Source organism: Parasteatoda tepidariorum, chromosome 5 (assembly GCF_043381705.1).
Source record: "Parasteatoda tepidariorum isolate YZ-2023 chromosome 5, CAS_Ptep_4.0, whole genome shotgun sequence".
NCBI classification, from domain to species: Eukaryota; Metazoa; Arthropoda; class Arachnida; order Araneae; family Theridiidae; genus Parasteatoda; species Parasteatoda tepidariorum.
Genome location: NC_092208.1, coordinates 76,870,884 through 76,892,714, shown reverse-complemented (window position 1 = coordinate 76,892,714; position 21,831 = coordinate 76,870,884). Strand labels below are relative to the sequence as shown.

General features: G+C 30.0%; 1 protein-coding gene across 1 annotated transcript; it reads right to left on the bottom strand.

Annotated features, from left to right (window-relative positions):
• Positions 1 to 7,842: 7,842 nt before the first annotated feature.
• On the bottom strand, positions 7,843 to 21,650 carry LOC107451350 (RAD51 recombinase homolog spn-A). The gene is made up of 10 exons (XM_016067417.4): positions 21,495 to 21,650; positions 21,223 to 21,335; positions 20,296 to 20,433; positions 19,368 to 19,485; positions 14,480 to 14,571; positions 14,243 to 14,337; positions 12,276 to 12,389; positions 11,471 to 11,600; positions 9,765 to 9,886; positions 7,843 to 8,479 (listed from the first exon to the last, which is right to left on the bottom strand). The coding sequence occupies exons 2-10, from the start codon at positions 21,298 to 21,300 to the stop codon at positions 8,356 to 8,358; spliced, it is 1,011 nt and encodes a 336-aa protein (XP_015922903.1). The 5' UTR covers positions 21,301 to 21,335; positions 21,495 to 21,650; the 3' UTR covers positions 7,843 to 8,355.
• Positions 21,651 to 21,831: the final 181 nt, after the last annotated feature.

Below are 21,831 nucleotides of genomic sequence, written 5' to 3'. Positions count from 1 at the left end.
TCAAATCCCTACTTAACCCAGACTTGTGGTTTGACTTAATTCCGAGAAGGCTAGAAATGATTTTTATTTTACTCTCTCATAAGAACAATTTGAGTTAGTGACCGTTTCTGACGCTAAACTTTTGGGAACCAAAAACCTGCGAGCTTTATTTAGCTTATTAGACTTAAATAATGCATTGTGCAAAATTTTTTGTATTCTCTAAAATTAAATGGTATCCTTAAATATTAAATTTGATCCCACTTCGGTACACTTTTGAGTTAGCCAAAGTAGTAGTTAGTACCCAAGTGTGGTACTACTTTGGCTAACTCAAAAGTGTCTTCCCAACTATTTTATTCAATATCATTTATTATTATAANATTTTTAAAAAATATAAAATAAAAAAATTATAATTTAAAATAAAAAAATTCAAAATTAAAAATAACATTTTTGAAAACCACGCTTTTGTAGTGGAGAATAATAATTAAAAAAATTGAAAAACGAAAAACGTGGGGCGCATGAAATACATAACAGTACATATACACATTTTCTTACTCATACACATGCACAGCCACATATACATCCACATACATATACACAAACATATTCCACATTCTAATACAATTACAGATATACATACACATATTCTCAAGAGCACACATACGCACACTAATATAACATTACTGATGTGTATTTCATGCGCCCCACGTTTTTCGTTTTTAAAATTTTTTTTTTTAATTATTGTTCTCCACTACAAAAACGTGGTTTTTAAAAATATTATGTTTAATTTTGAATTTTTTTATACAATATCATTTATTATTATAAGAGTAGTTGTTTCTTACACTTGTATAAAACTAGTAAAATTTCATTTTCTATCTCTTAATTGTTGCATACTATATGTTTCTAAGAACTATGGTTCACGCAGAGATTTTTTAGCGAAATTTTGTGATTTTAAAACGCGAACTTACTCTCTGCGTATGGCTCTCGCGATTTGAGCGGGGTAACAGTTTCATCCCAAACCATGGGCCACATGAATATCGCGGGAGAAGAATTTTTCCCCTTGTTTCAATACTGATCCCGCTCCTTCCTCGTGAAGGTTTTTTTTTTTTTTTTTTTAAAAAAAAGCATCATTTGATGCTTATTTTCGCTGCTAGATGGCACTAGAGGGTTCAGGATTTTTTTTTTTCTTTCTCTCTTGCTTGATTTTATTCCCCTCGTATTTGTGAGTTCGCTTGCTTTTTGTTTTTCTTTCACGTGATAAGCATTTATAAAAGATATTGATTTGACTAGTGTCAGCGGCGTTATGTGTGGGAATAACAAACGAAAATATCTTGATTATGAAGACAGTAATTCGGATTCGGAATATTCCATAAATCTGGGCTTTTATTTTATTTTTTTCTGTTTTATTACAAAATTTCTGCAACATTTTTCGAGGCAAAATATTTAAAAATTATATTCGACTAAAAATAAAAATATCGCATGAATTTTTTTCACTTATAAACCCTGCCCGCTGAAATAGCGGGCGCCGCAATATATGTTTTGAAAACTTAAAAGCTAATAAAATTCTTATATTATTTTAAAACAACTGATGAAGATGTGAATTGTAATACATGCAGATAAAAAAAAAAATCTTTCCGTTTTTAGTTAGTTTTAAACTGAGCGGTACGCGGAGGGTTATTGAAACTCAACGTCTTCCAAATATATTAGTGACTTAATGTGATAATTGCTTCTAAATTGTACTTGCAATTAAACTATTTCTCGTTACATAAAAAAATCCTAAGGGCCGTCGCCGCTGTTATGGGTATTTAACTTAATGTTACAATTTACTCTGTCGCTCAGAAACTATGTGACTCAGAAACATGAAAATGCGATGGTGTATAGAAAAATGTACGAGGAGAGCGATGAGGGAAAAAAAATAATACTCGATAGCTAGTTCGAGATTTATTAATTGTTAAATTTGAAGGAAAAAATACAAGCGCCTGTACTACTGAGTTAAAATTTGGTATGCTGAAAAAAAAAAAAAAAAAGATATATAAATCTTAACGTTTATAGTGAAATTTTTAAATATAAAAAGAAGAAATTAATAAAGAGGGATAAAAACTGCTTCGTATTTGAATTACTGTAAGTCACGTCAGTCCCACAATTAGCATTTCTTAGATAAAAATTTTTTTTCAAATACAGGTGATTATTTTTCTAACCTAGTTAATCGTCGATTTCTTAACGAATAACATATTAACAGAATGTTCTTGCATAAAGTTACAATATTGTATAACTTAAAAACTAAGTATTTTATGTTCTTGTATAAAATATTGACGTTTAAAAAACAATAAAGAATGAGTAGCAATTACCGGGGCTGGTGAACGGAGCGAGCAGAGGCGGAGCCTCCAAGTATTCCCCCCCCTTTTTTTTTAAAAAAAAAATAGCAGGAAGAAAATAAAAGTTAATTTACTGCTGGAACATGCACTGCACATATATAACTAACAAAACTTAACTGTCTTATTAATTTCATTCGATATTGTACATCAAAGTTTTAAAGACAATTTTTAGTCGCCCTATGTTAAATTAATCAATAATTTAACACAAAATGCACATTATTTTGTTTCTTTCTCAGTTTAATTTCTTTGCAGAAAGAGCTTATAAAATTGTTTTATCTCTTTACTTAAATGACATGCATCGTTCGTTTCTTGCTTTGAATTTAGCACAGTTGGATGTTTAAAAATCTCGTTTTATCAAAGTAAAATAAATTTTTATCACTAAAAAATAAATTTAGTTACCAACCGTGGACGAAATATTAACAATTTCAAATTTCTATTTGAAATAAATGCTATATTAAGAATTTTGGTCAATCTGACTGTGGCTTAACCCTAGTACAAAACTAATTGCTGTGGTGACAAGCAAAATAAGGTACTTTATTTTATAACCTGTGGTGAACAGCGATGCAGTTCTGAGTTTACGAACAATGTTTCCGTAGCTATGTAATTCTGAACCCAACCCAGAAGACAAAGGAAGTCCTGGATCAAAAATTGGGATAAACTAGCTTTCATGGGAGACTTTTTNTACGTCAAAGTGTTAAAGATAATTTTTAGTCGCCCTGTGTTAAATTAATCAATAATTTAACACAAAATGCGCATTTGTTTTGTTTCTTTCTCAGTTTAGTTTCTTTGCAGAAACAGCTTATAAAATTGTTTTATCTCTTTACTTAAATGACGTGCATCGTTCGTTTCTTGCTTTGAATTTAGCACAGTTGGATGTTTAAAAATCTCGTTTTATCAAAGTAAAATAAATTTTTTACACTAAAAAATAAATTTAGTTACCAACCGTGGAGGAAATATTAAAAATTTTAAATTTCTATTTGAAATTGATTGATTGATTGATTTGTTCATTTACGTCGCACTAGAGCTGCACAATGGGCTATTGGCGACGGTCTGGGATACATCCCGGAGGATGAACCGAAGACATGCCATCACAATTTTGATCCTCTGCGGAGGGGATGGCACCCCCACTTCGGTAGCCCGACGACCTGCGCGTGAAGTCGAGCACTTTACGGTAGCACAGTTTAACGAGGACCAATACCGCTCACCCTCGGTCCCTACGCAGCCTGATCCAAGTGGTCACCCACCCGCACACTGACCGCAGCCAGTGATGCTTGATAAATGCTATATTAAGAATTTTGGTCAATTTGACTGTGGCTTAGTCCTAGTACAAAACTAATTGTTGTGGCAACAAGCAAAATAAGATACTTTATTACATTTTATAACCCGTGGTGAACAGCAATGCAGTTCTGAGTTTACGAACAATGTTTCCGTAGCTATGTAATTCTGAACCCAACCCAGAAGACAAAGGAAGTCCTGGATCAAAAATTGGGATAAACTAGCTTTCATGGGAGACTTTTTGAAGGAACTAACCCCCATTTGTCTAACATTGAGAAGACAACCAGGAAATTCTCCAATGGTTAGTCCGACGGCAAGGGGATTCCAATCTATCATCTGTCTACCTCTGAGGGTACTTTCCTTCTCAGCACTGTGGTCGGTGCGAGCCAGGAGCAGTACCAACCAGCCACTGCTGGGTTTCACCTGGGTCACTTTATTGGAGGTGAACACTCTATATCCTGAGCCCCAGCCGTTCAAAATAAAGTATTAATACACTCAAGTCCCTAAATTAAGGATAATGTCATGTCAGTTATTGCAGATAAAAGATCAGAAACAAAACTAAGTGACTTATTCATAAAGCCTATTTATTAAACAAAAGATAAAGACTGAAAAAGATGGCGTTTGTATGATACCATTCATAAAAACTACGATTTTTACCCCCAGGACCAATTATAAAAAATATGCCCTTGAAAAATCCTAATATTACTTAGTTGTTATAATTTTCAATACATTGCATGCCTCCCATGCGATGATATACAGTCCGTACAGAACCTAGACATGCTGAACATCAAATTATCGAGCTGATCTTTTATATCCGTCGTTGAACAGCCGACCCAACTTAGGGCTTACGGCTATTAATGTCCAATTCCGTAGACTTTGGTCTTTATTCGGCGTTGTATCTGAGGGATGATCAGTACTGTAACGTCTGCATCATCTTGAAATCGTTGCCAAAGTCTAGAGATGATAATTCAGGCAATTCCAAATTTCATGGATACTTCCGTCCGAATAAGCCAACATTCCAGGCGGCCGATAATTTTACTACGTAAGAAATCATTCATGTGTGTCTTTTGTGTCATAACTATTTGGTTATGGCAAGTTTTTTATGAACACACATACATAATCCAGCAGTGGAGTAGTTTTTAAACATTAAAAAAAATTACACCATAACCTGTTTCATTTACATGAAATTGCGCCATTATCAGAATAAGTATAGACAGTGCTAGCTTTAGATAGGCTAATCTTGCCCAACGGTCGTGAGATATGTTGCAAATTCACAGCGGTTAAGAAAATAGTGTATTATTCGCAAAAAAGCATCATTTCATATGACGACAAAGCCTTCCAAGAACAACCTTAATTATACAAACCCTGTTTTAACATTGTTCATGCTGAGTAACAGTAAACTATTCAAACATCAAGATTCTACTCTTTTTCCCACCCCTAACCATCTCAGCTCTACTTTAAAAAATGTGGAGAATTAAATTGAACAATTTAATAAAGTAGCAATTTGATCCTCAGGGAAAAACACCGTTGTGGCTTTTTTTTCCCCTCGTGTCCATGGAAAGAATTAAGCAAATTTAAAAATTAAGTGCATCCTAACAGCAAAATTTGATAACTTCAATATTTTCCATTTGGAGAGACTTTTTTGAGTCATAGGCATTTAAAAGTGAGCATAATGCTTTTTTCAGCCAAAGTGGATAAATATGTTCACTTGAGATTACTGATTCAATGCTCATGAATTTTGGTGAACGCAAAATGTTGCCTACGATGAATCATTTAGATGGTATAACGCAAAAATTGTCTTTTAGCTTTTATAAGTTTGGCACATGTTAATTACCATCGCAAACTCATTGATCTTATTTGAGATGCCTTAAGTAAGATAAAATTATTAAAATTTCAAGCATTTTAAGACTTGCCAGAGCACTGAAATTTAAAATAGAATTCGGATTAAAGTGCTGTATAACCATATAAGTTTTACCCAATATCACCGTTTCCTGACAGCTGTAAGCAAAAATTTATCCCGATATTATCCTGAATCAAAATTCTCACGAATTTAAGACTAACTGAAACACTAATATTTTAACTGAAGTTCTATGCTGGATGGCATCAGAAGTTTTAACCGTTTGACTGCTACGAGCAGAACTTATCAGATTACTAACAAACAATATATATTATGATTAATAAATACATATTTCGACCAGCTTAAATGATGAAATATAAACTGGAGTCTGTGTACGATGACAATACAAATTTCAATGTTTTCCTGACCACTAAAGACATTATTTATCACTAAATTGAATTAATCGTTTGTTAAAATTTGAATAGCTAAAAAGCTTGAATTAGGCAACCGCACCTCTGTGTTTGCATACAATGTAAGTCTTAAAAGTTATCAACTGAAATTTCTATTAGGTTAAGTAATCCAATTTCAACTGGAGTTACATGCCTGATGACAATATAAGTTACTTGGCCTCTAAACTCAACAGATAGAACTCAAAGCCAAATAAAAATTTTCCTCCATCAAAATTCTCCCCCCAAAAAAAATTCCGCAAGGTTTAAGCTGTAACTGAATCTCTGCTAGACGATGACAGAAATTTTAATCATTGACTCATTGTTTGATTGCATATTAGCACAAAGGGATCAAAATTTATATTCAAACTTTGACTTGACCACTTTCCAGCTATTGCTTATATTTTTTATCCGTGCATAATGACGATATAAGTTTAAAATGTTCATTACAAGCTAAATTTAATGCTAATGAAAGATAATTAACAATCAACACTGATTACTTTCTGGCAAACTAAAATGCTTAATTTGCAATTGTAGCACAGTGCTGAAGGACAAGGCAAGTTACCGAAGATATACAATAAGAATTTATGTTGCCATTTATTTGCTAATAGAAATTTTGACATTTTCCTGAGTATCTGGAGTGCTGAAATAGGGTTCCCACACAATTACAGGAAAAAAAAACTCCTGACTTTTCCAGGTATGTAGGAAAATTTCAATGAAAATCCAAGCCATGTTTTATCTATAACATGTTATTTTTTTATCAGACACATTTGATTTTTTTATTTGCAATATTAATATTAGATTTTGTGAGCAAAGAAATATCATTGAATGAAGATAGAAACATGGAAGTTTTACTAAAATGTGAAATTTTTATAACAAATAATTGTTTTAGATGTCAGAATTACGTAACTCGAATCTCAATGACTGATTACTGCTACTGACAATACTGAGACTGGTTCTTTTCCAGGTATAAAATATAGGAGTTTTCTAGGTTTAAAAAAAAAATTAGTAATTTTCCCTGCTTTTCAGAGTCAAAATAAAAATTCCAGGTTTTCCCAGACACATAGGAGCCCAGTGAAATTTAAACAGAAGCTTTTTGCCAAATGTCAACACAAGTTGCCTAAATAGAGAAAACAAATTTATCAATTATGGTATTTTATCGTTAATTATGATACAATACATTGATGTTAATTTGTGAATAAGTATGAAAATGGGAGTCTAAAGCTAACATCAAAGCTGAATTTGACATAATTTTAGCGTTATTATGAATATTCTTCACAGCTTTTTTATGCATTTTTAGGATGATGACCTTTTAATTGTATTCTTTAAGATTCAGAAATAAATCTTCAATATTAAAATAAAATGGGATTGTGAAAATTGTTTCAAAACAAGGATTTGGTTGAATCTTCATGTTAATTTAACCTTCCTGTTTTGTTGTTCATGTTAATTTAACTTTCACTTTGTTTTTAGTTAACACTCTGAAAAATAGGAAAAAGTTTAATGTCATCTGAAGATTGCTGTAATTTATTGCGCACCAAGTACTAAAGTAATTTTGCTAATCGAAGCTTATTAACACAGCAGTGTCAGCAACAAATTTTAAAAGGAAAATTATTAAAAACTTTAAACAGCCTCATATTAAATTTCAATGTAAATTTTCAAATTAATAGTTTCCTAAAAAAAAAAAAAAAAGTTGCACTAGTTTGCGGCACAAAATATATATATATTTTTTTTATCTGTACCATAATCTAATGATGGCAGCCGAAGTCTTAATATTTAAATGATATTAAAACAAGTTTTGCGCTATGAGGAAAACTTTGGAAATTAAATCCAAAAGACTTACAATCTGTGTGTAGAATCAATAACTTAAGGGAAACCTAGTTTAATAAAAGAAAAATTGGAAAACTTGCAATAGTGAAATATAAGAGTTACTACATTTTGTAGTAAAATAATTTATTATAAGAAATATAATATTTTTCTCTTAAAAAATAATTTTGCATAATAAGAAAGACAAATACATAATGTGATGAATAAATATGTTTAAACATCAAATAAATGATAAAAAAATTTACAAGATATGGAATAACCCCTAAAGCCTAGAACTTTCGTTTCCTAGTCCAGTGTCATAAATTCCAAAAGGAAGGATGGTTCACAAAGCCTCTGCATATTCCCTTAGGATTGATGGCAATCATGGCCTTTTTTCAATAAAAAAAAATAAAGGTACTGAATACAAATATTTTAGTTCATTGCATCACCAATTTCCTTTACTCTAGTCTTTTGCAACACAGATTTCATCAGGATGGATAACAAATATGACTTCTTCACGAATTGAATAACAAAGGCATTGAATAATTACTTTAGTCCTTTGTATCATCGATTCCATCAGGGTTGATAGTAAATTGTACCAATTCCTCAATTGAATAACAAAGGCATTGAAAAAAAAATTAGCTTAGTCCTTTGCATCACCAATTCCATCAGGATTGATAGCAAACATTGCCTCAGCTTCAGGCAGACAAGGTGAATCATATATCTTACAAATTCTTGTTTCACCTCTGCCTTTTCTTAAGTACAACCTAACAAAATAAAGTTATTATTCTACCACATGTCATTAAAGTATAAAAATATGATAATATAATTTTAACTTGCAGATTTGGCGATAGTTAGAGAACAATAAAAATCATTCTATATAATACAAACAAGAACTGTAAAAATAAAAGTGATAGGATGAAAAATTTCACAATAAGTGCAGTAAAGGCAGCAAAAGCTACCATATTAACCATAATTGTTCCTCTTCATTTTTTCTAGTAAAACAGTAGTAAAAAAAGATTAAGTTATTTTTGGAAAAATCAATTTTTTAATTTAACTTTAATAATTAATTTGCTTAAAAATTAATTCCAAATGTATATATACAAGGTGATTCATAAAAGATGGGCAAAATTTTAGGAAGTGATAGTACACACCCAAGCAAACATTTTTATCAAAGATCGCATGGTCGAAAACAAAACGCAAAGGAGCCGGCGCATTTGGAAAGTTGTTTCATGCAAACGAGAAAGCTCCATTCCTGCTATGAATTACCTCGCTGCGAGTTATTATTTGCATGTTATGGGAAGAAGAGCCTTTAGCTTGGCCACCGCCCTCGCCAGATCTTTCATGGCTCGATTTCTCTCTGTGGGGGCAGCTAAAGGCTCTTACGCATGAGACTCCCATTGAATCTGCAGAAGAACTTGTCTCCAAGTTTTCGGCCGCTGCAGGGGAAGTTCCCGATATGCCTGGTGTGTTTCAGAATGTTTGCCAATCTTTTCTTCACTATTGTACTGCATGCTTAGCCGTTGCCAGCCACTGCTTCGAACGCTTATTTTAATCACATGCCATTACATTTGCTTTTATAACTTAACTTCATCGTTCTTTGTGTGTTTTTGCATCATATAAGAACATAACTTTTGACTTCCTCTAACGGTTTAGGGTTTTGTTTTCAACCATGCATTCTTTGGTAAAAAATTGCTTGCTTGGGTGTGTACTATCACTTCCTAAAATTTTGCCCATCTTTTATGAATCACCCTTTATATATAATATATATATACAAAATTTGAATTATGGTCCATATTTTCCATTTATAATTGACATCAAAAGGAATAAATAAAAATAACATTCCTTCATAAAAAATAAATCTGAATTTTAAAAAATGCTGGGAACAACTGGCAAGATCTAAGCTATGCTAATTAATGAGGAAATTAATGTAAAAATAGGAAAATCTAACAGAGTTGGCAGCTACAGATATTGAGAAAGGAAAAAAAAAGGACAGAGGAATATAACCAAGAACATCAAAAACTAACAATTTGATTGTTATTATTAACTCACCTGGTAGTTGATGCATGAGCAATAATGTGTCCACCAATTGGCTTTTTAGGATCAGCAGAAAACATAGCAGCTCCATCTACCTGAGCAACCACTTGATTTGTTATAACAACAGCTACACCAAACTATTGAAGAAGAAAAAAAAATCAATTTTATCAGGTGAAACTAATGTTGCATGCTTTTTTTAAACCTTAAATAATAATCTATTAACATTTTAGTAAAAAAAAAAAAAAAAATACAACATTAAGTACTAAACTCTTAGAAGAGCAATACTTTTAATTTCATATTACGAATAACATTTTTTTACAACTTAATGTTTCGTTTAAATTTTTATTTATGTTTTAAGACTGTTATTTTGAAGGCTCTCTCGTAATATGAAATGATGCTCTTTTTGCAAATAATATACTATTTTTATAACTACTGTGAGTTTGCAACTGCTAGGTCAAGTTTAGCCAATCTAAAGCCAGGGCTGTCAACGCTCATTTAGAAAAGGGAGCAAAACGTCAATATGGAGAAAAGCCACTGTATTGAGAAAATGAAAGGTGTTAGTGTTCTAATCTTTTATTATTTAAAAACTTATTTCAACTCTGCATTATCCGGGGCTCACAAAAATTTGCAAAAACCGAGCGTAAGGCAGTGATTTTGATGACTTTCATCAAAATCACTGGGAGGAATGTCGCCAAATTGGCAATTTTTAAAAAAGTTTAATTACTTTTAAAATATATAAGTTATTTCCCTGTTCTGAAGCCTAGAATTCCTCACAGCAAGATTATATATATAGTCTCAAATCATCGCATTGCTTCAAGAGTTCACTTAAACTATGTCTTTTTCATTTTAATTGGCGACAGCTTCGAAAAACAGAGTTAATACAAAGTTTATTAATAAATTCATTGCATAAACTAACAGTTTCATGAATGAATTTATAATTCACTTACTTCATGATTTTTTTCAGGAATTTTGACCCAACATTTCTACTTTTTGTAATTTTCAAATTTTTGGTATCAAAGATGTTTTAACTGAAAAACTAAGGAGTTAAAACTAACCAAAGTTATTATAGAATTTTTTTCTCAAAGTTTATTTGAAGTAGAACTTTCCTCTAACAAATCTATATATAAAAAAAAGTAGTTATTGAACGTGAATGAGAACAAAGAAAAAAGAGGGTGCCAGGTAAAGGTGGAATAAATGTTTAATGGGTAAGGGCCACTTTTACTTAGCAACACCATTAAATAAACAGATAGATAAATAGCAGAATGAATTTATGTAGTTGCAGAACGCAGGAAAAACAGCTTTTTCAGAAAGACATATTTATTTGCCGATTGTGAAATGTGAATAAAGTACAAATTATTTCAGGAAAGAAAAATATTATAATATTAACTACACCTAAGTCTCATACCAGAATACAGACTTAACTTCAAATATCTTTCATAGTGGCTATAACAAAACTAAGTGAGAGAGTTCTGATTAAGTCTCGGCTTTTTAAACAATGAGATTCGGCGTCATCGACCAATTACAAGCTACTGAGCATCTTGTATAAAATATTTTACAGGTAGATGGAAAGAAGTTCAGTAGTAACTGACTTCTCCCGTAAGGAAAACATTGTCTCATGAGTGTAGTTTGTAATCACTCCTGATGAACGCCCGACACAGAATTATTACGGCAACATCCCACAAATAGAACAATAAAAAAAAATTTACTATAAAATCACATACCACATCAGCTACTCGTTGTAATAGTCTCATGAATTTCGCTAAGTGTTGCTGTCTTTCAGCCAGCTCTCCTCTGCCAACGAAATCAGTTCTGTATAATGAAGTTGCACTGTCAACAATTAGCAGTGCATACCTGAAAGAAATTTTAAAACATGAATAACTTATTTAACTTTTTTTAACCATACTGTCAAATTGATCAGTAGCATTTTAGGGGTAAAATTCGACGGTTTTCATACTGGTAATAACGGTTTTCATGCTGGTAATAACGGTTTTCATGCAGTGTGCCATTATCTAATGGAAATTCTTGAAACTTTTAAAATACTTTTCTGGAAACAATATTAAAGAGCTGGAAGTAAAATTGTCTTCCTTTGAAACAGATTAGTTTATCACTATCTAACTACAAATTCTTCAAATATGAATAAAAATTTTTTTTTTTTTACAATTATAGCAGAAATACTCATAAGGAAGCTAGCAAAAATTTAATGTAGCCATGAAATATACAATTCAAATATAGAGAAACACCCAGCTTTTACAAAAAAATTTTTTATTCATAAGACCAATGATAAATAACTGAAACAATTTACAAATAAATTATATGAGAAAAGTTTTAAAAATTAAGTGAGGAGAGCTTAATCATTCAATGAAAGACTATATGAAAGTATTCTTAATATATATTTTGTCACTATTTAATTCACATTAATTTACATACATAATTTGTGAATATTTTATGTAGACACTAAAAATAAAGAATTATAATAAAAACAATTAAAAAAACTTTTTTTCAACATAACAAGTGAAATGTATTTACCTTGATTCTGTCATCATTGCAGCAGCAAGCAATACCAATTTCATTTGATGATCAGTATTATGAGCTCTAGCACAAACAACATTTTCTAAAACAGCTTCCTTAGACAACTGATACCTAAAACAGTAAATTTTATTTTTAAAAAAATGTCTTTAAACACCAGTAACTAATAAATTTTGAAGCTATTTCTTCTGAATTAATTTCGGATACAGTAGAATCTCTATGATTAAAGGTGGACGAGACAGAGCATGCCTCGAACTTCTGAATTATCTAAAATTCTAAATTTAATAAATACTTAAATGAATGGAAACAAATAAATTCTAGTATTTAATTGAAAAATATATTATATTTAAAGAAAATTTACTTACATTAAAGGATCACAGTACATTTGACATTATACCAAGTTACTATATTCATTATATTACTACATCGGATTAATTGTAATTTAAAATAATTGTCTTAAAGTTTTTTGTTTAAACACACTTTTTGCATGCTTCAGTGTTTAACACACAATATTGTCTTTCAACATTCAGTCACTGTAATTGCCTTAAAGTCAATTGTAGTAATCACTCCACGTGTTGTGTGTGCGTTGGTCATTATTTGGGAACAAGACTGACTTTTTTTTCACTAGCTCTGATTTATGGGAAACTTGAACAGTTCAGAACTTGAATTATCAATACTCTACTGTAATTATGAAATTAGGTTACATGATAAAAAATAGACAATTTTAAATAAATTTTCACAGTTGAATATGTAAACACTAATCACTACTTACAATAGTAGCATTATGAGCATGCTGGATTTATTCTATTGATATAATTATAAATCTAGATCACACTTAGTAAAACAATACTATGTTCTAACCTTAAACATATTAAATTCCTAATACTTTATAAATCTTTTATAGCTTTAAATAGACAGATTTTAAGTAAACTAGTAATTCTTGAATAATAATTTTTTCGCCCAAAGCTTAAAAATTATTTATAGTTGTATTGAGTTTTTACCTTACTATAGTATTTGTAAACAAAATCGGCATTTCAAGCAAATGAGAGTTCCTTCGTTACCATGGTATCCACAAATCTTGATTTTCCCTCATTCATTCTTATGATTTTATAAGATTAATATTATATTATTATTATAAAATTATCATAGCTGCTCACATGGATAGGAAAAAAATCCAGTAGATTTAATGAAAGAATATAAATTTCAGGATAACTTTGCATAATATGCTAAATATTTTACATATAGGGAATTTTGGGCATTTTTATTGACATGAAAATATAAATATTTTATTGCACTAACTATAAATGGTCTGCAATATTTTCCATTTAATTTATGATTAACATTAATGAACTTGATTTTTTATGTTTTTTATTATATTAACTGATACTTTTGAATCATAATAGACTAGTAATTTATTGATTGTTGATTGATTTAAAAAAGGAATTCTGAATAAAAAAGAAACTTAAAATTTTAGAACGAAAAAAACTTTAAACTAATCACCATAAATGAGGCCCACTTCATTATGTATTAGTAATATTTATTTAAATATTCCCACAAGCAGTAAATTGCGCAAAAAATCTATCTAAAGAAAGATTTTTTTTACTTCTAAAATTTAAAAAAATTAGAATTTTTTTAAACCAGTATTCCCTAACTTCTGGGCAAATAAAAAGAGTAGCATTTCTGCCTGTCACATTGTTACCAAGGAAACAAAGGTAGAAAAAAACCCTCCCTTTACATTAATTCATAATATTTTATTCCTAATAACTATTCATAAAGATTTTAGTGATTATATTTTTCACAATCTAAACCTTTTAAAATTAAAGCAATAAATTTGCAATTATTAGAAAATTTTGAATATCCCATTTATCCTACAGAATGTCTAATTAGAATTACACAGCATCTTTCAGGAAATAATACGTTTATTTTAGATTTTAAGCATATCATTATTCCTGAACACTAGAACTTACCTATCACAAACAGCTACTAGCCTTTCAGGTCTGAAACCGCTTTCCGTATCAATATAAATACTTTTTCCTTCCCCACCATTGTAATCAATAGGAAGCTAAAAATAAAAAATCTTTATTCCATATTTTAAGAAGTCTACATCAAAATTTTAGATTTTAGTTCTTACTCCAACAAAATAAATAAATTAATGAGTACATGAATACATTAATGAGTACAAATAAAATAGAAATGCAATTTACCTGACAAGTGACAGCTAGCGTATGGCATAGTTGAGTTTTACCAGTGCGAAACTCACCAAATATTTCTGTAATTGAACCCGTCTCTATACCACCTAGGTCAAGAAAAATAATATATTTTAAATACAAAATAGCTATATGTAATTTTAAATTTTATAACAAGAAATAAAGCAAAGTCCCATTAAAACAAGTGAACCATGAGACAGTGTTCTCCCAAGCCTTTTCAGAAGGGCAGCCCGCACTGCCTGCCCTTTGATCAATATAAATGTACCCTCTCTTAAAAACGTAATTCACTGTAAATAATACTTACACACAGGTAAAACTATGCGTTTAATTCCATTTACTATTACGAATAGTTATTTTGTTAGGATTATTCTCAACTGTTTAATGCCAATATGTTTCTCTTTTTTCAGGGGGAAGAGAGTAAATTTATAAATTTTTTAGGCAATTTTATTATTTTTTTTTCAATTGCACATTTAAATGTGTATTTACTCATAATTTTAAGCTTACATTATAGCAAAAAAGCTTTCAAGTTGTTTATCAATTAATAATTTTTTTTAGTTTACTTCTTTTGGAAACATTTATGCACAGAGATTGTCTTTCAGCATGCCTTTAAATATTTTTTATAAACTACAAATTTTTCTCTTATTTTGAAAAAGAGTGAGAATTACTTTTTGAAATATACACATAAAATAGTTTAAAAGGTAATTTAAAAATTGCATGATATTACTTATTATACAATACAGAGTTGTTCCTAGGAATAAAAAAGGGCAAGGCACTCTGAAAAAGTCACTTTGAGTTTTGAAAAGGCGTTCACTTAATTTATGAAAATGTGTAATATTATGAAATAACTGAATTTTATCTTCAACTATTTTTAAATTACCCTCTCATATTATTTTATGTGTACAATTCGAAAAGTAATTCTCTCTCATTATCAAAATAAAGGAAAATTTTGTTGTCTATTAAAATAATTAAATGCATGCTAAAAGGAAATCTCAGTGCATATATTTTTTCAAAAAAGTAAACTAACAAAAAATGATTCATTGATAAACAAAGGGGAAAGTTTTTTAAGATAATTTAAACTGAAAATGTGCTTTTTTTTAAAAAAAAAGGTATTTACTTAAGCATTTAATTTATCATTAATAGTCCCAAAAAAATTTAAAAAAAAAAAAAGATTAGGAATCAGAATTAAACCCATAAACACAGATAATTTTACCAGTGTGTAATTATTATTTAAGCATTGAATAATTATTTTCAAAATGGAATCTGAATTTTTTTAAAAAAAAGGCAGCGTTTTTAAGGGTTGACGGCTTATTTTTTACCCAAAGTATGAAGACGGCACATTTATTCGGATCAAAGGACAAGCAGGAGGCGCAGCCTTTAAAAAACGCTTAGGGAGAACACTGTAAAATATTACACATTTTGATACATTTTTACTGTGTTAAGTGAGTGCCCTTTCAAAACTTAAAATGACCTTTTCTATGAGGAAGCACCTTGCCCTTTTTTATTTCTAAGGAGAATTCTGCTATGACATTCTGTATAATTAAAATTTAAACTAAACTGATTATCACATGGCACAAAGGCATTTAAATGAAAAACTCAATCATCTAAAAATGAACATGTTCCAGTTTTTTTCTTTTGATTATCATATTTCGTTGAGTGATACGGAATATTAGAGGATTATGTTATTCTTTAATATTTAACACAATATTCAAGACTATTAAACTACACAATATACATATGGTTTTCTTTTCTAACAATATCTTCAGACATTAACAGAATCTATAAATCATGTTTTTTTTACCAATTTTTTACAAGAAATTAATTACTAAGAGAAAGGAAATCTCAACTTTGTTTCGTAGTATAACATATTCAGTTTTAATAATGGTAAAAACTGTTCTGTTTATTTTTCCAAAGCATGAACAGGGTTCATGCTCTACTTTAGAAATAAAATTCAAGTACTTTTCAAGGACTTTTTAAGATTTGTTATAAAATTCTCAAGGACTTAAATTTTAGTAAAAGATAGACTAAAATTTTACATTTTGAACTAAAATGTTTTGACGATAATAGTTAGTTAACAGTCGATAATAGCAGTACTGAAAAATAAGACTTCACTTTCTGAAATCAAGAGAGCAATGGATCTAAGTATAAAAAAAGCAAGGGTGATTGGCATCAAGTCAAGAATAAAATTCATGATTCATAAAAACGTCAGATTTGAATTTTGCACAAGGCCTATTTTAAGCTAGGTATNAATAGCTTAATGTACAAGAATATCAAAAAGAATACCTATAACAAAAAAAAAAAAACACATTTATTATTTATCAAAACATTTTGGTTTATAATTAACAATCTTCCTTTCTTTCATGCTTGCCCATTTTACAAATGCTTCTTGAAAGTTAAATGCACTTTCAGGGCCCTCAATATTAATCATTAACAAATTGTTTACATGGTTGATTAACAACCTGTTTCGAATATTAGTTTTAATCAAATTAAGGCAGCTAAAGCCCCTTTCACAGTCAACAGTGTGCATTGGTATTGTTGCACAATACTTTATAACAGAAGTTATTAAGTTCAGACACATCATTGGTATATAAAAATAAAAGTAATTCATTAAATGACATGTTTTTACATCGTTGCATTAAGATGTGTTTAAATAATCCCCATTCACAAAGTAATTCAGTTTCTATAAACTGAAAATCTTTTCTGGGAGATTCCGAAAACAAATTGAAAATGCAACGGATTTCCTTTACACCATAATGCTGTAATTCTTCCGAACTATGGGGCATCCTGCTAGGTATAAATATATTGAACATTTCGATTTTATCCAAATCTCCCAATCTATCAGTAATATTTTCAATGATACAGTTTAAAAAATTGTGCATCAAATTACGGAATCTTTCCCTCTGTTTCAGTCCATCTAAAATTATATGGCCCTGAAACTCAAATTTTTCACTTTCCTTCTTAGGCACATCATCTAAAAAACTCATATAATGAGTGCCGGTGCCATTTTTTATTTCTTCTAAACTTGAAATACAAGCCTTCACACTTGATTGAACATATTCAAAATTTAAATTAGATTTTTGAAATATGAGGCTTAATTTATTAATGTTGAACATGATATCATTCATGATGGCAGTGGTTGCTAAAAACAAAAAAGTAGTTATATTTTTTAACAACCCTTGAGCAACAGGACGTTTGTCTTCCATTAAAACACTAACAAGAGCTTGCCAGTTGCAATCCAGAGCTGTAACTGAATTCCCCAAAGACAACCACCGAGTTGTTGATAACTTTATGAATTTCCTTGATTTTTGTTCAAGGATATCTTGAACATTCTTCAATCGCCTGGTATTTGCAGGGGAGCATTCAAAATAAGAGTGAATTCTTTTTATTATGTCCTGAAACTTTACCAGGTAAGCATTCTCAGACGCTGCTTGGCTCACGGCTAATGCTAGCCTATGTGCCACACAATGTACTGAAATTAAATGCGGATTTTGGTTTTTGAACAGAGCAGCAACCACCGCTCCAACACCAGTCATAACGCTAGCGTCATGGTTCTTCTTGCGAAAGATATTTAGATTTTTTCTCCTTCTTGTTTGATCAAGTTTTTTCATGGATGTTAGCGTCATGGTTTTTCGCGGAAACTTTTTTTTTAATGGAATTTAGTAAAATCCTTTAGCAAAAATGCGAAAATGCATTGTTGAATTTTAGCATTTTTGAGGGGTCTTTTCGCATTTTGCGAAAAAAGCTACCGTAGCGGAAACCCTGGGAGGGGTCGCCTTTAATAAACGCTTAGGGAGAACATTGTAAAATATTACACATTTTGATACATTTTTACGGTATTAAGTGAGTACCCTTTCAAAACTCAAAATGACATTTTCGATGAGGAAGCACCTTGCCCTTTTTTATTCCTAGGGAGAACTCTGCTATGACATTCTGTATAATTACAATTTAAACTAAACTGATTGTCACATGGCACAAAGAAGGCATTTAAATGAAAAACTCAATAATCTAAAAATATACATGTTCCAGGTCTTTTTCTTTTAATAATCGTATTTTGTTGAGCGATATAGAGTATTAGAGGATTATGTTATTCTTTAATATTTAACACAATATCCAAGACTACTAAAGTACACAATATACATATGGTTTTCTTTCCTAACAATATCTTCAGACATAAATAGAATCTATAAATCATGTTCTTTTTATCAATTTTTTTTACAAGATATTAATTACTACGAGAAAGGAAATCTTAATTTTGTTTTGTAGTATTACATATTCATTTTTAATAATGGTAAACACTGTTCTGTTTATTCTTCTAAAGCATGAATGATAACGCTTCAGTCTTGCATTACTTTTTCTAAATGCAGTTCAGAGTTTTACGATACAAATACTATGTGATTAGAAAACAAAAATTTTAAAAAAAATTTTTTTTTTTAAACCAAAGTATAACAAGGAGCACAATAACCGAATATCTTTATTACTTGGAATCTCAAAATCATATGTATACAAATGAAGTTTTATTTTCTGATGTAATGAAATATATCTTTTTAAGAAGTTAGTCCTTGTAGAAAATTTTGCAAATGTAATTTAGGTACACAGCTAAGGTATAGATAGCTGTCCCTTGATTGGTAAAAAAGAAAACGAAACACAGCTCAAAATAGCCGACATGAATTTGGCATGAAATAAGAAAGGAAATATAAATTAAAAGATTTAAAAGAAATATCACCAAGTATGGTAGCTGATTTTTTGACCATTTGTTTCTACGATCTTATTCTGAATAGTTTTAGAGTTGTTTGTCAGAATTCTCTTTATAAGAATTCTACCATAAGTTAAGCAGATTGTGAATTATTAGGACTTTTCAGTGTATCATAAGATATAAGAGATAAGTTACCTCCCAACAATTTATCCAATTCTTTTGAACCTGTTGTGATTTGGATTATTTCAGATCGCTTTCTGTGATATTCAGTGGCAGTTGTAAATCCCATTGGTACAAGTTTTAAAGCCTCCGTCTAAGAAAAGACAATTTAAAAGGATGTATAAAGCAAATTTTAATTCAAATACAAAAACTAAACATTTATAATAAATTTTTGTACAGAAAAACAAAAAAATGTGTGTGAGAATAACAATGATTTACTGATTCTACTAAATTTTGGAAAGTACAGGTTCTTGGGACGACCTATGGCTTTAAAATTTCTAGGTCCTTTTTTACCTAAAGCAGGAAATGAACCAGGTAATGAAAATATGGCCAAGTACTGGATAATTGCCAGGAGCCTGGTACATCCCTACTAGAGGCCTTAAAACAAAGTCACAAATTACTATAGAAATCAACATCTTAGACTAGTGCAATATAAATATCTTTCCTAATAAATTTACAATTCTAGGGAGGGGGACAGTAAAAAAAAGGAAGAAAAATATTACCAGGCAAAATGACACTTAAAATTCTTATTTGCAAATCATAGAGAAAAAGTCACACACGATTTCTGTTACATAATTAATAGATAATTCTGCGTTAAAACTACAATAGTTAGTTACTAAAAGCTAGTAAGTAAATTTTTTTAAAGTAGAAAATTTATTAATCTACAAGGTTAATTAAAAGAAATTTTAAAAAATAAAACATATAACATTTAGCTTGAAGAATACTTAAAATTCTTCATAAGCACTGTAAATTAAACGTTACTGAATATTGAAAACCAGCAAAAATTATAAACCGAAAATTGCTCATTTTTAAAGAAGACTTCTTATTCAAGTGTCCAACTGGGTCTCGTACTCCCAGTCTGACTCTTACTCAAATCCAAATAATATATAAAATTATAAGTTACCAATATTTTGTCAGCCTTTGCTTCACTGATTCCTTTAATGCTCAAAAGATGTCTTTTAGGAGCAAATGCTACACATTCTACAGTATAAAAGCCAGCATCTTGAAGTTTTTTAATATCTGAAGCAGTAATTCCATTACCCTATAAAAAGAGACAAAAAAAAAATTTGATAATAATTAACTTTTCATTAAATAAATTCATTCTAAAATTTATATTTGCTTACTAATTTATTTAACAAAGTCAGTAAGCATAATGACAATCTCAACAGTAGTTATCTTAAAAAACATATTTTTATTATTTCAATATGACTATATGAGAGTTATTAGATTACAAGAAAAAAGAATGGCTATTCAAATATTTATTAAGCAGCTAAAGGAGAAAGAGGATTTATGATCTGCTTATTTCTGCTGGTAAGGCGTAAAGAGGACTATGAGTACAGTTTAACAAAAGCAAGTCAAACAAAAACAAGTTGGTGATTCGACTTGCTTACTTAAGCATATGACATATCTATAGTTAGCAGCTTATGATTGGTGACAAGGGAGAAAATGGAATTTAAAATTGCAAAAAATTTGTTTATATGATATTCAAATGATGCTCAACATGTGTTTTAAGTAAGGCCTCTCTAAGAGAACTTATATTTTTACCACTTATATTCCACAACAACTAAAAAAATATTTTGTAATAGCAGTTATAATGATATTAACAAAGGCAATTTTTAGAGACTATGGAGTCGTAGAGTTACACAACAGGATATAAAATGCATTTTTTCAAATTCTTTATCATAGTTTTAACAAATTTAACTTTTTCTAAAATAATTAACAATATTCACGAAAGTTTTCCTTCACGCGAAAAGGTAGTGGAAGTACTTGAAAGATAAAATGAATATTGGCAAACAATAATCACATAAGTTAAGGTAATTTTTTAACATACCTCCAATTTTTGGATAGCCATAGGGCCACCCTCATCTAATTCCTCCTCCTCATTAACACATTGCTGTGCAGCTGACATTGTTTGAAAATAAGGATTTGAAAGACACAATCAATCTAAAAAGGGTATAAGAATAATCAAGGAATGTCCAGGATTATTAAAAGCGATATTAAAATAAACAATAACAAAGAAGCAAGTTAACAAAATCGTTTGCAATTAAATAGAATAAAATTAAATAACATTTAAAACTTCAATATTTCAAATGTCACATTTACTTTTGTTAAATCCAACGTCAGAAAAATGTAATTAGCTGAATCAATATTTACTAAAGGAACGAAATTATGAAAATTTGATATACAAATTTTCGCGCCTGCCTGCAAAAACAAGATATGGCAGAAACCGTTTTGTCGTTGTAAGCGAAAAGCAGAACATAATTCCCTTACTTTCCGTTCTCACTGAAAAAAATTTGCAGACGTGAGTGAAAACTTGATTGGTGAAATATTTTTATGGTCGAAAATTTCTCCAATCAGTTTCCTGCTCAAATCATGTGCGAATATTTCGGCATACAGTAAAAATAAACTTTAAATTTTTCTCCAGTCCTGCCTTGCAATC

Coding starts and splice junctions, on each gene's coding strand:
- LOC107451350 (XM_016067417.4), bottom strand. CDS start 21,300: ATGTCAGCTGCACAGCAATGTGTTAATGAGGAGGAGGAATTAGATGAG. Junction 19,486..20,295: donor CAAAGGCTGACAAAATATTG/GTAACTTATAAT, acceptor GTCTTTTCTTAG/ACGGAGGCTTTAAAACTTGT. Junction 9,887..11,470: donor TACAACGAGTAGCTGATGTG/GTATGTGATTTT, acceptor CTTCTTCAATAG/TTTGGTGTAGCTGTTGTTAT.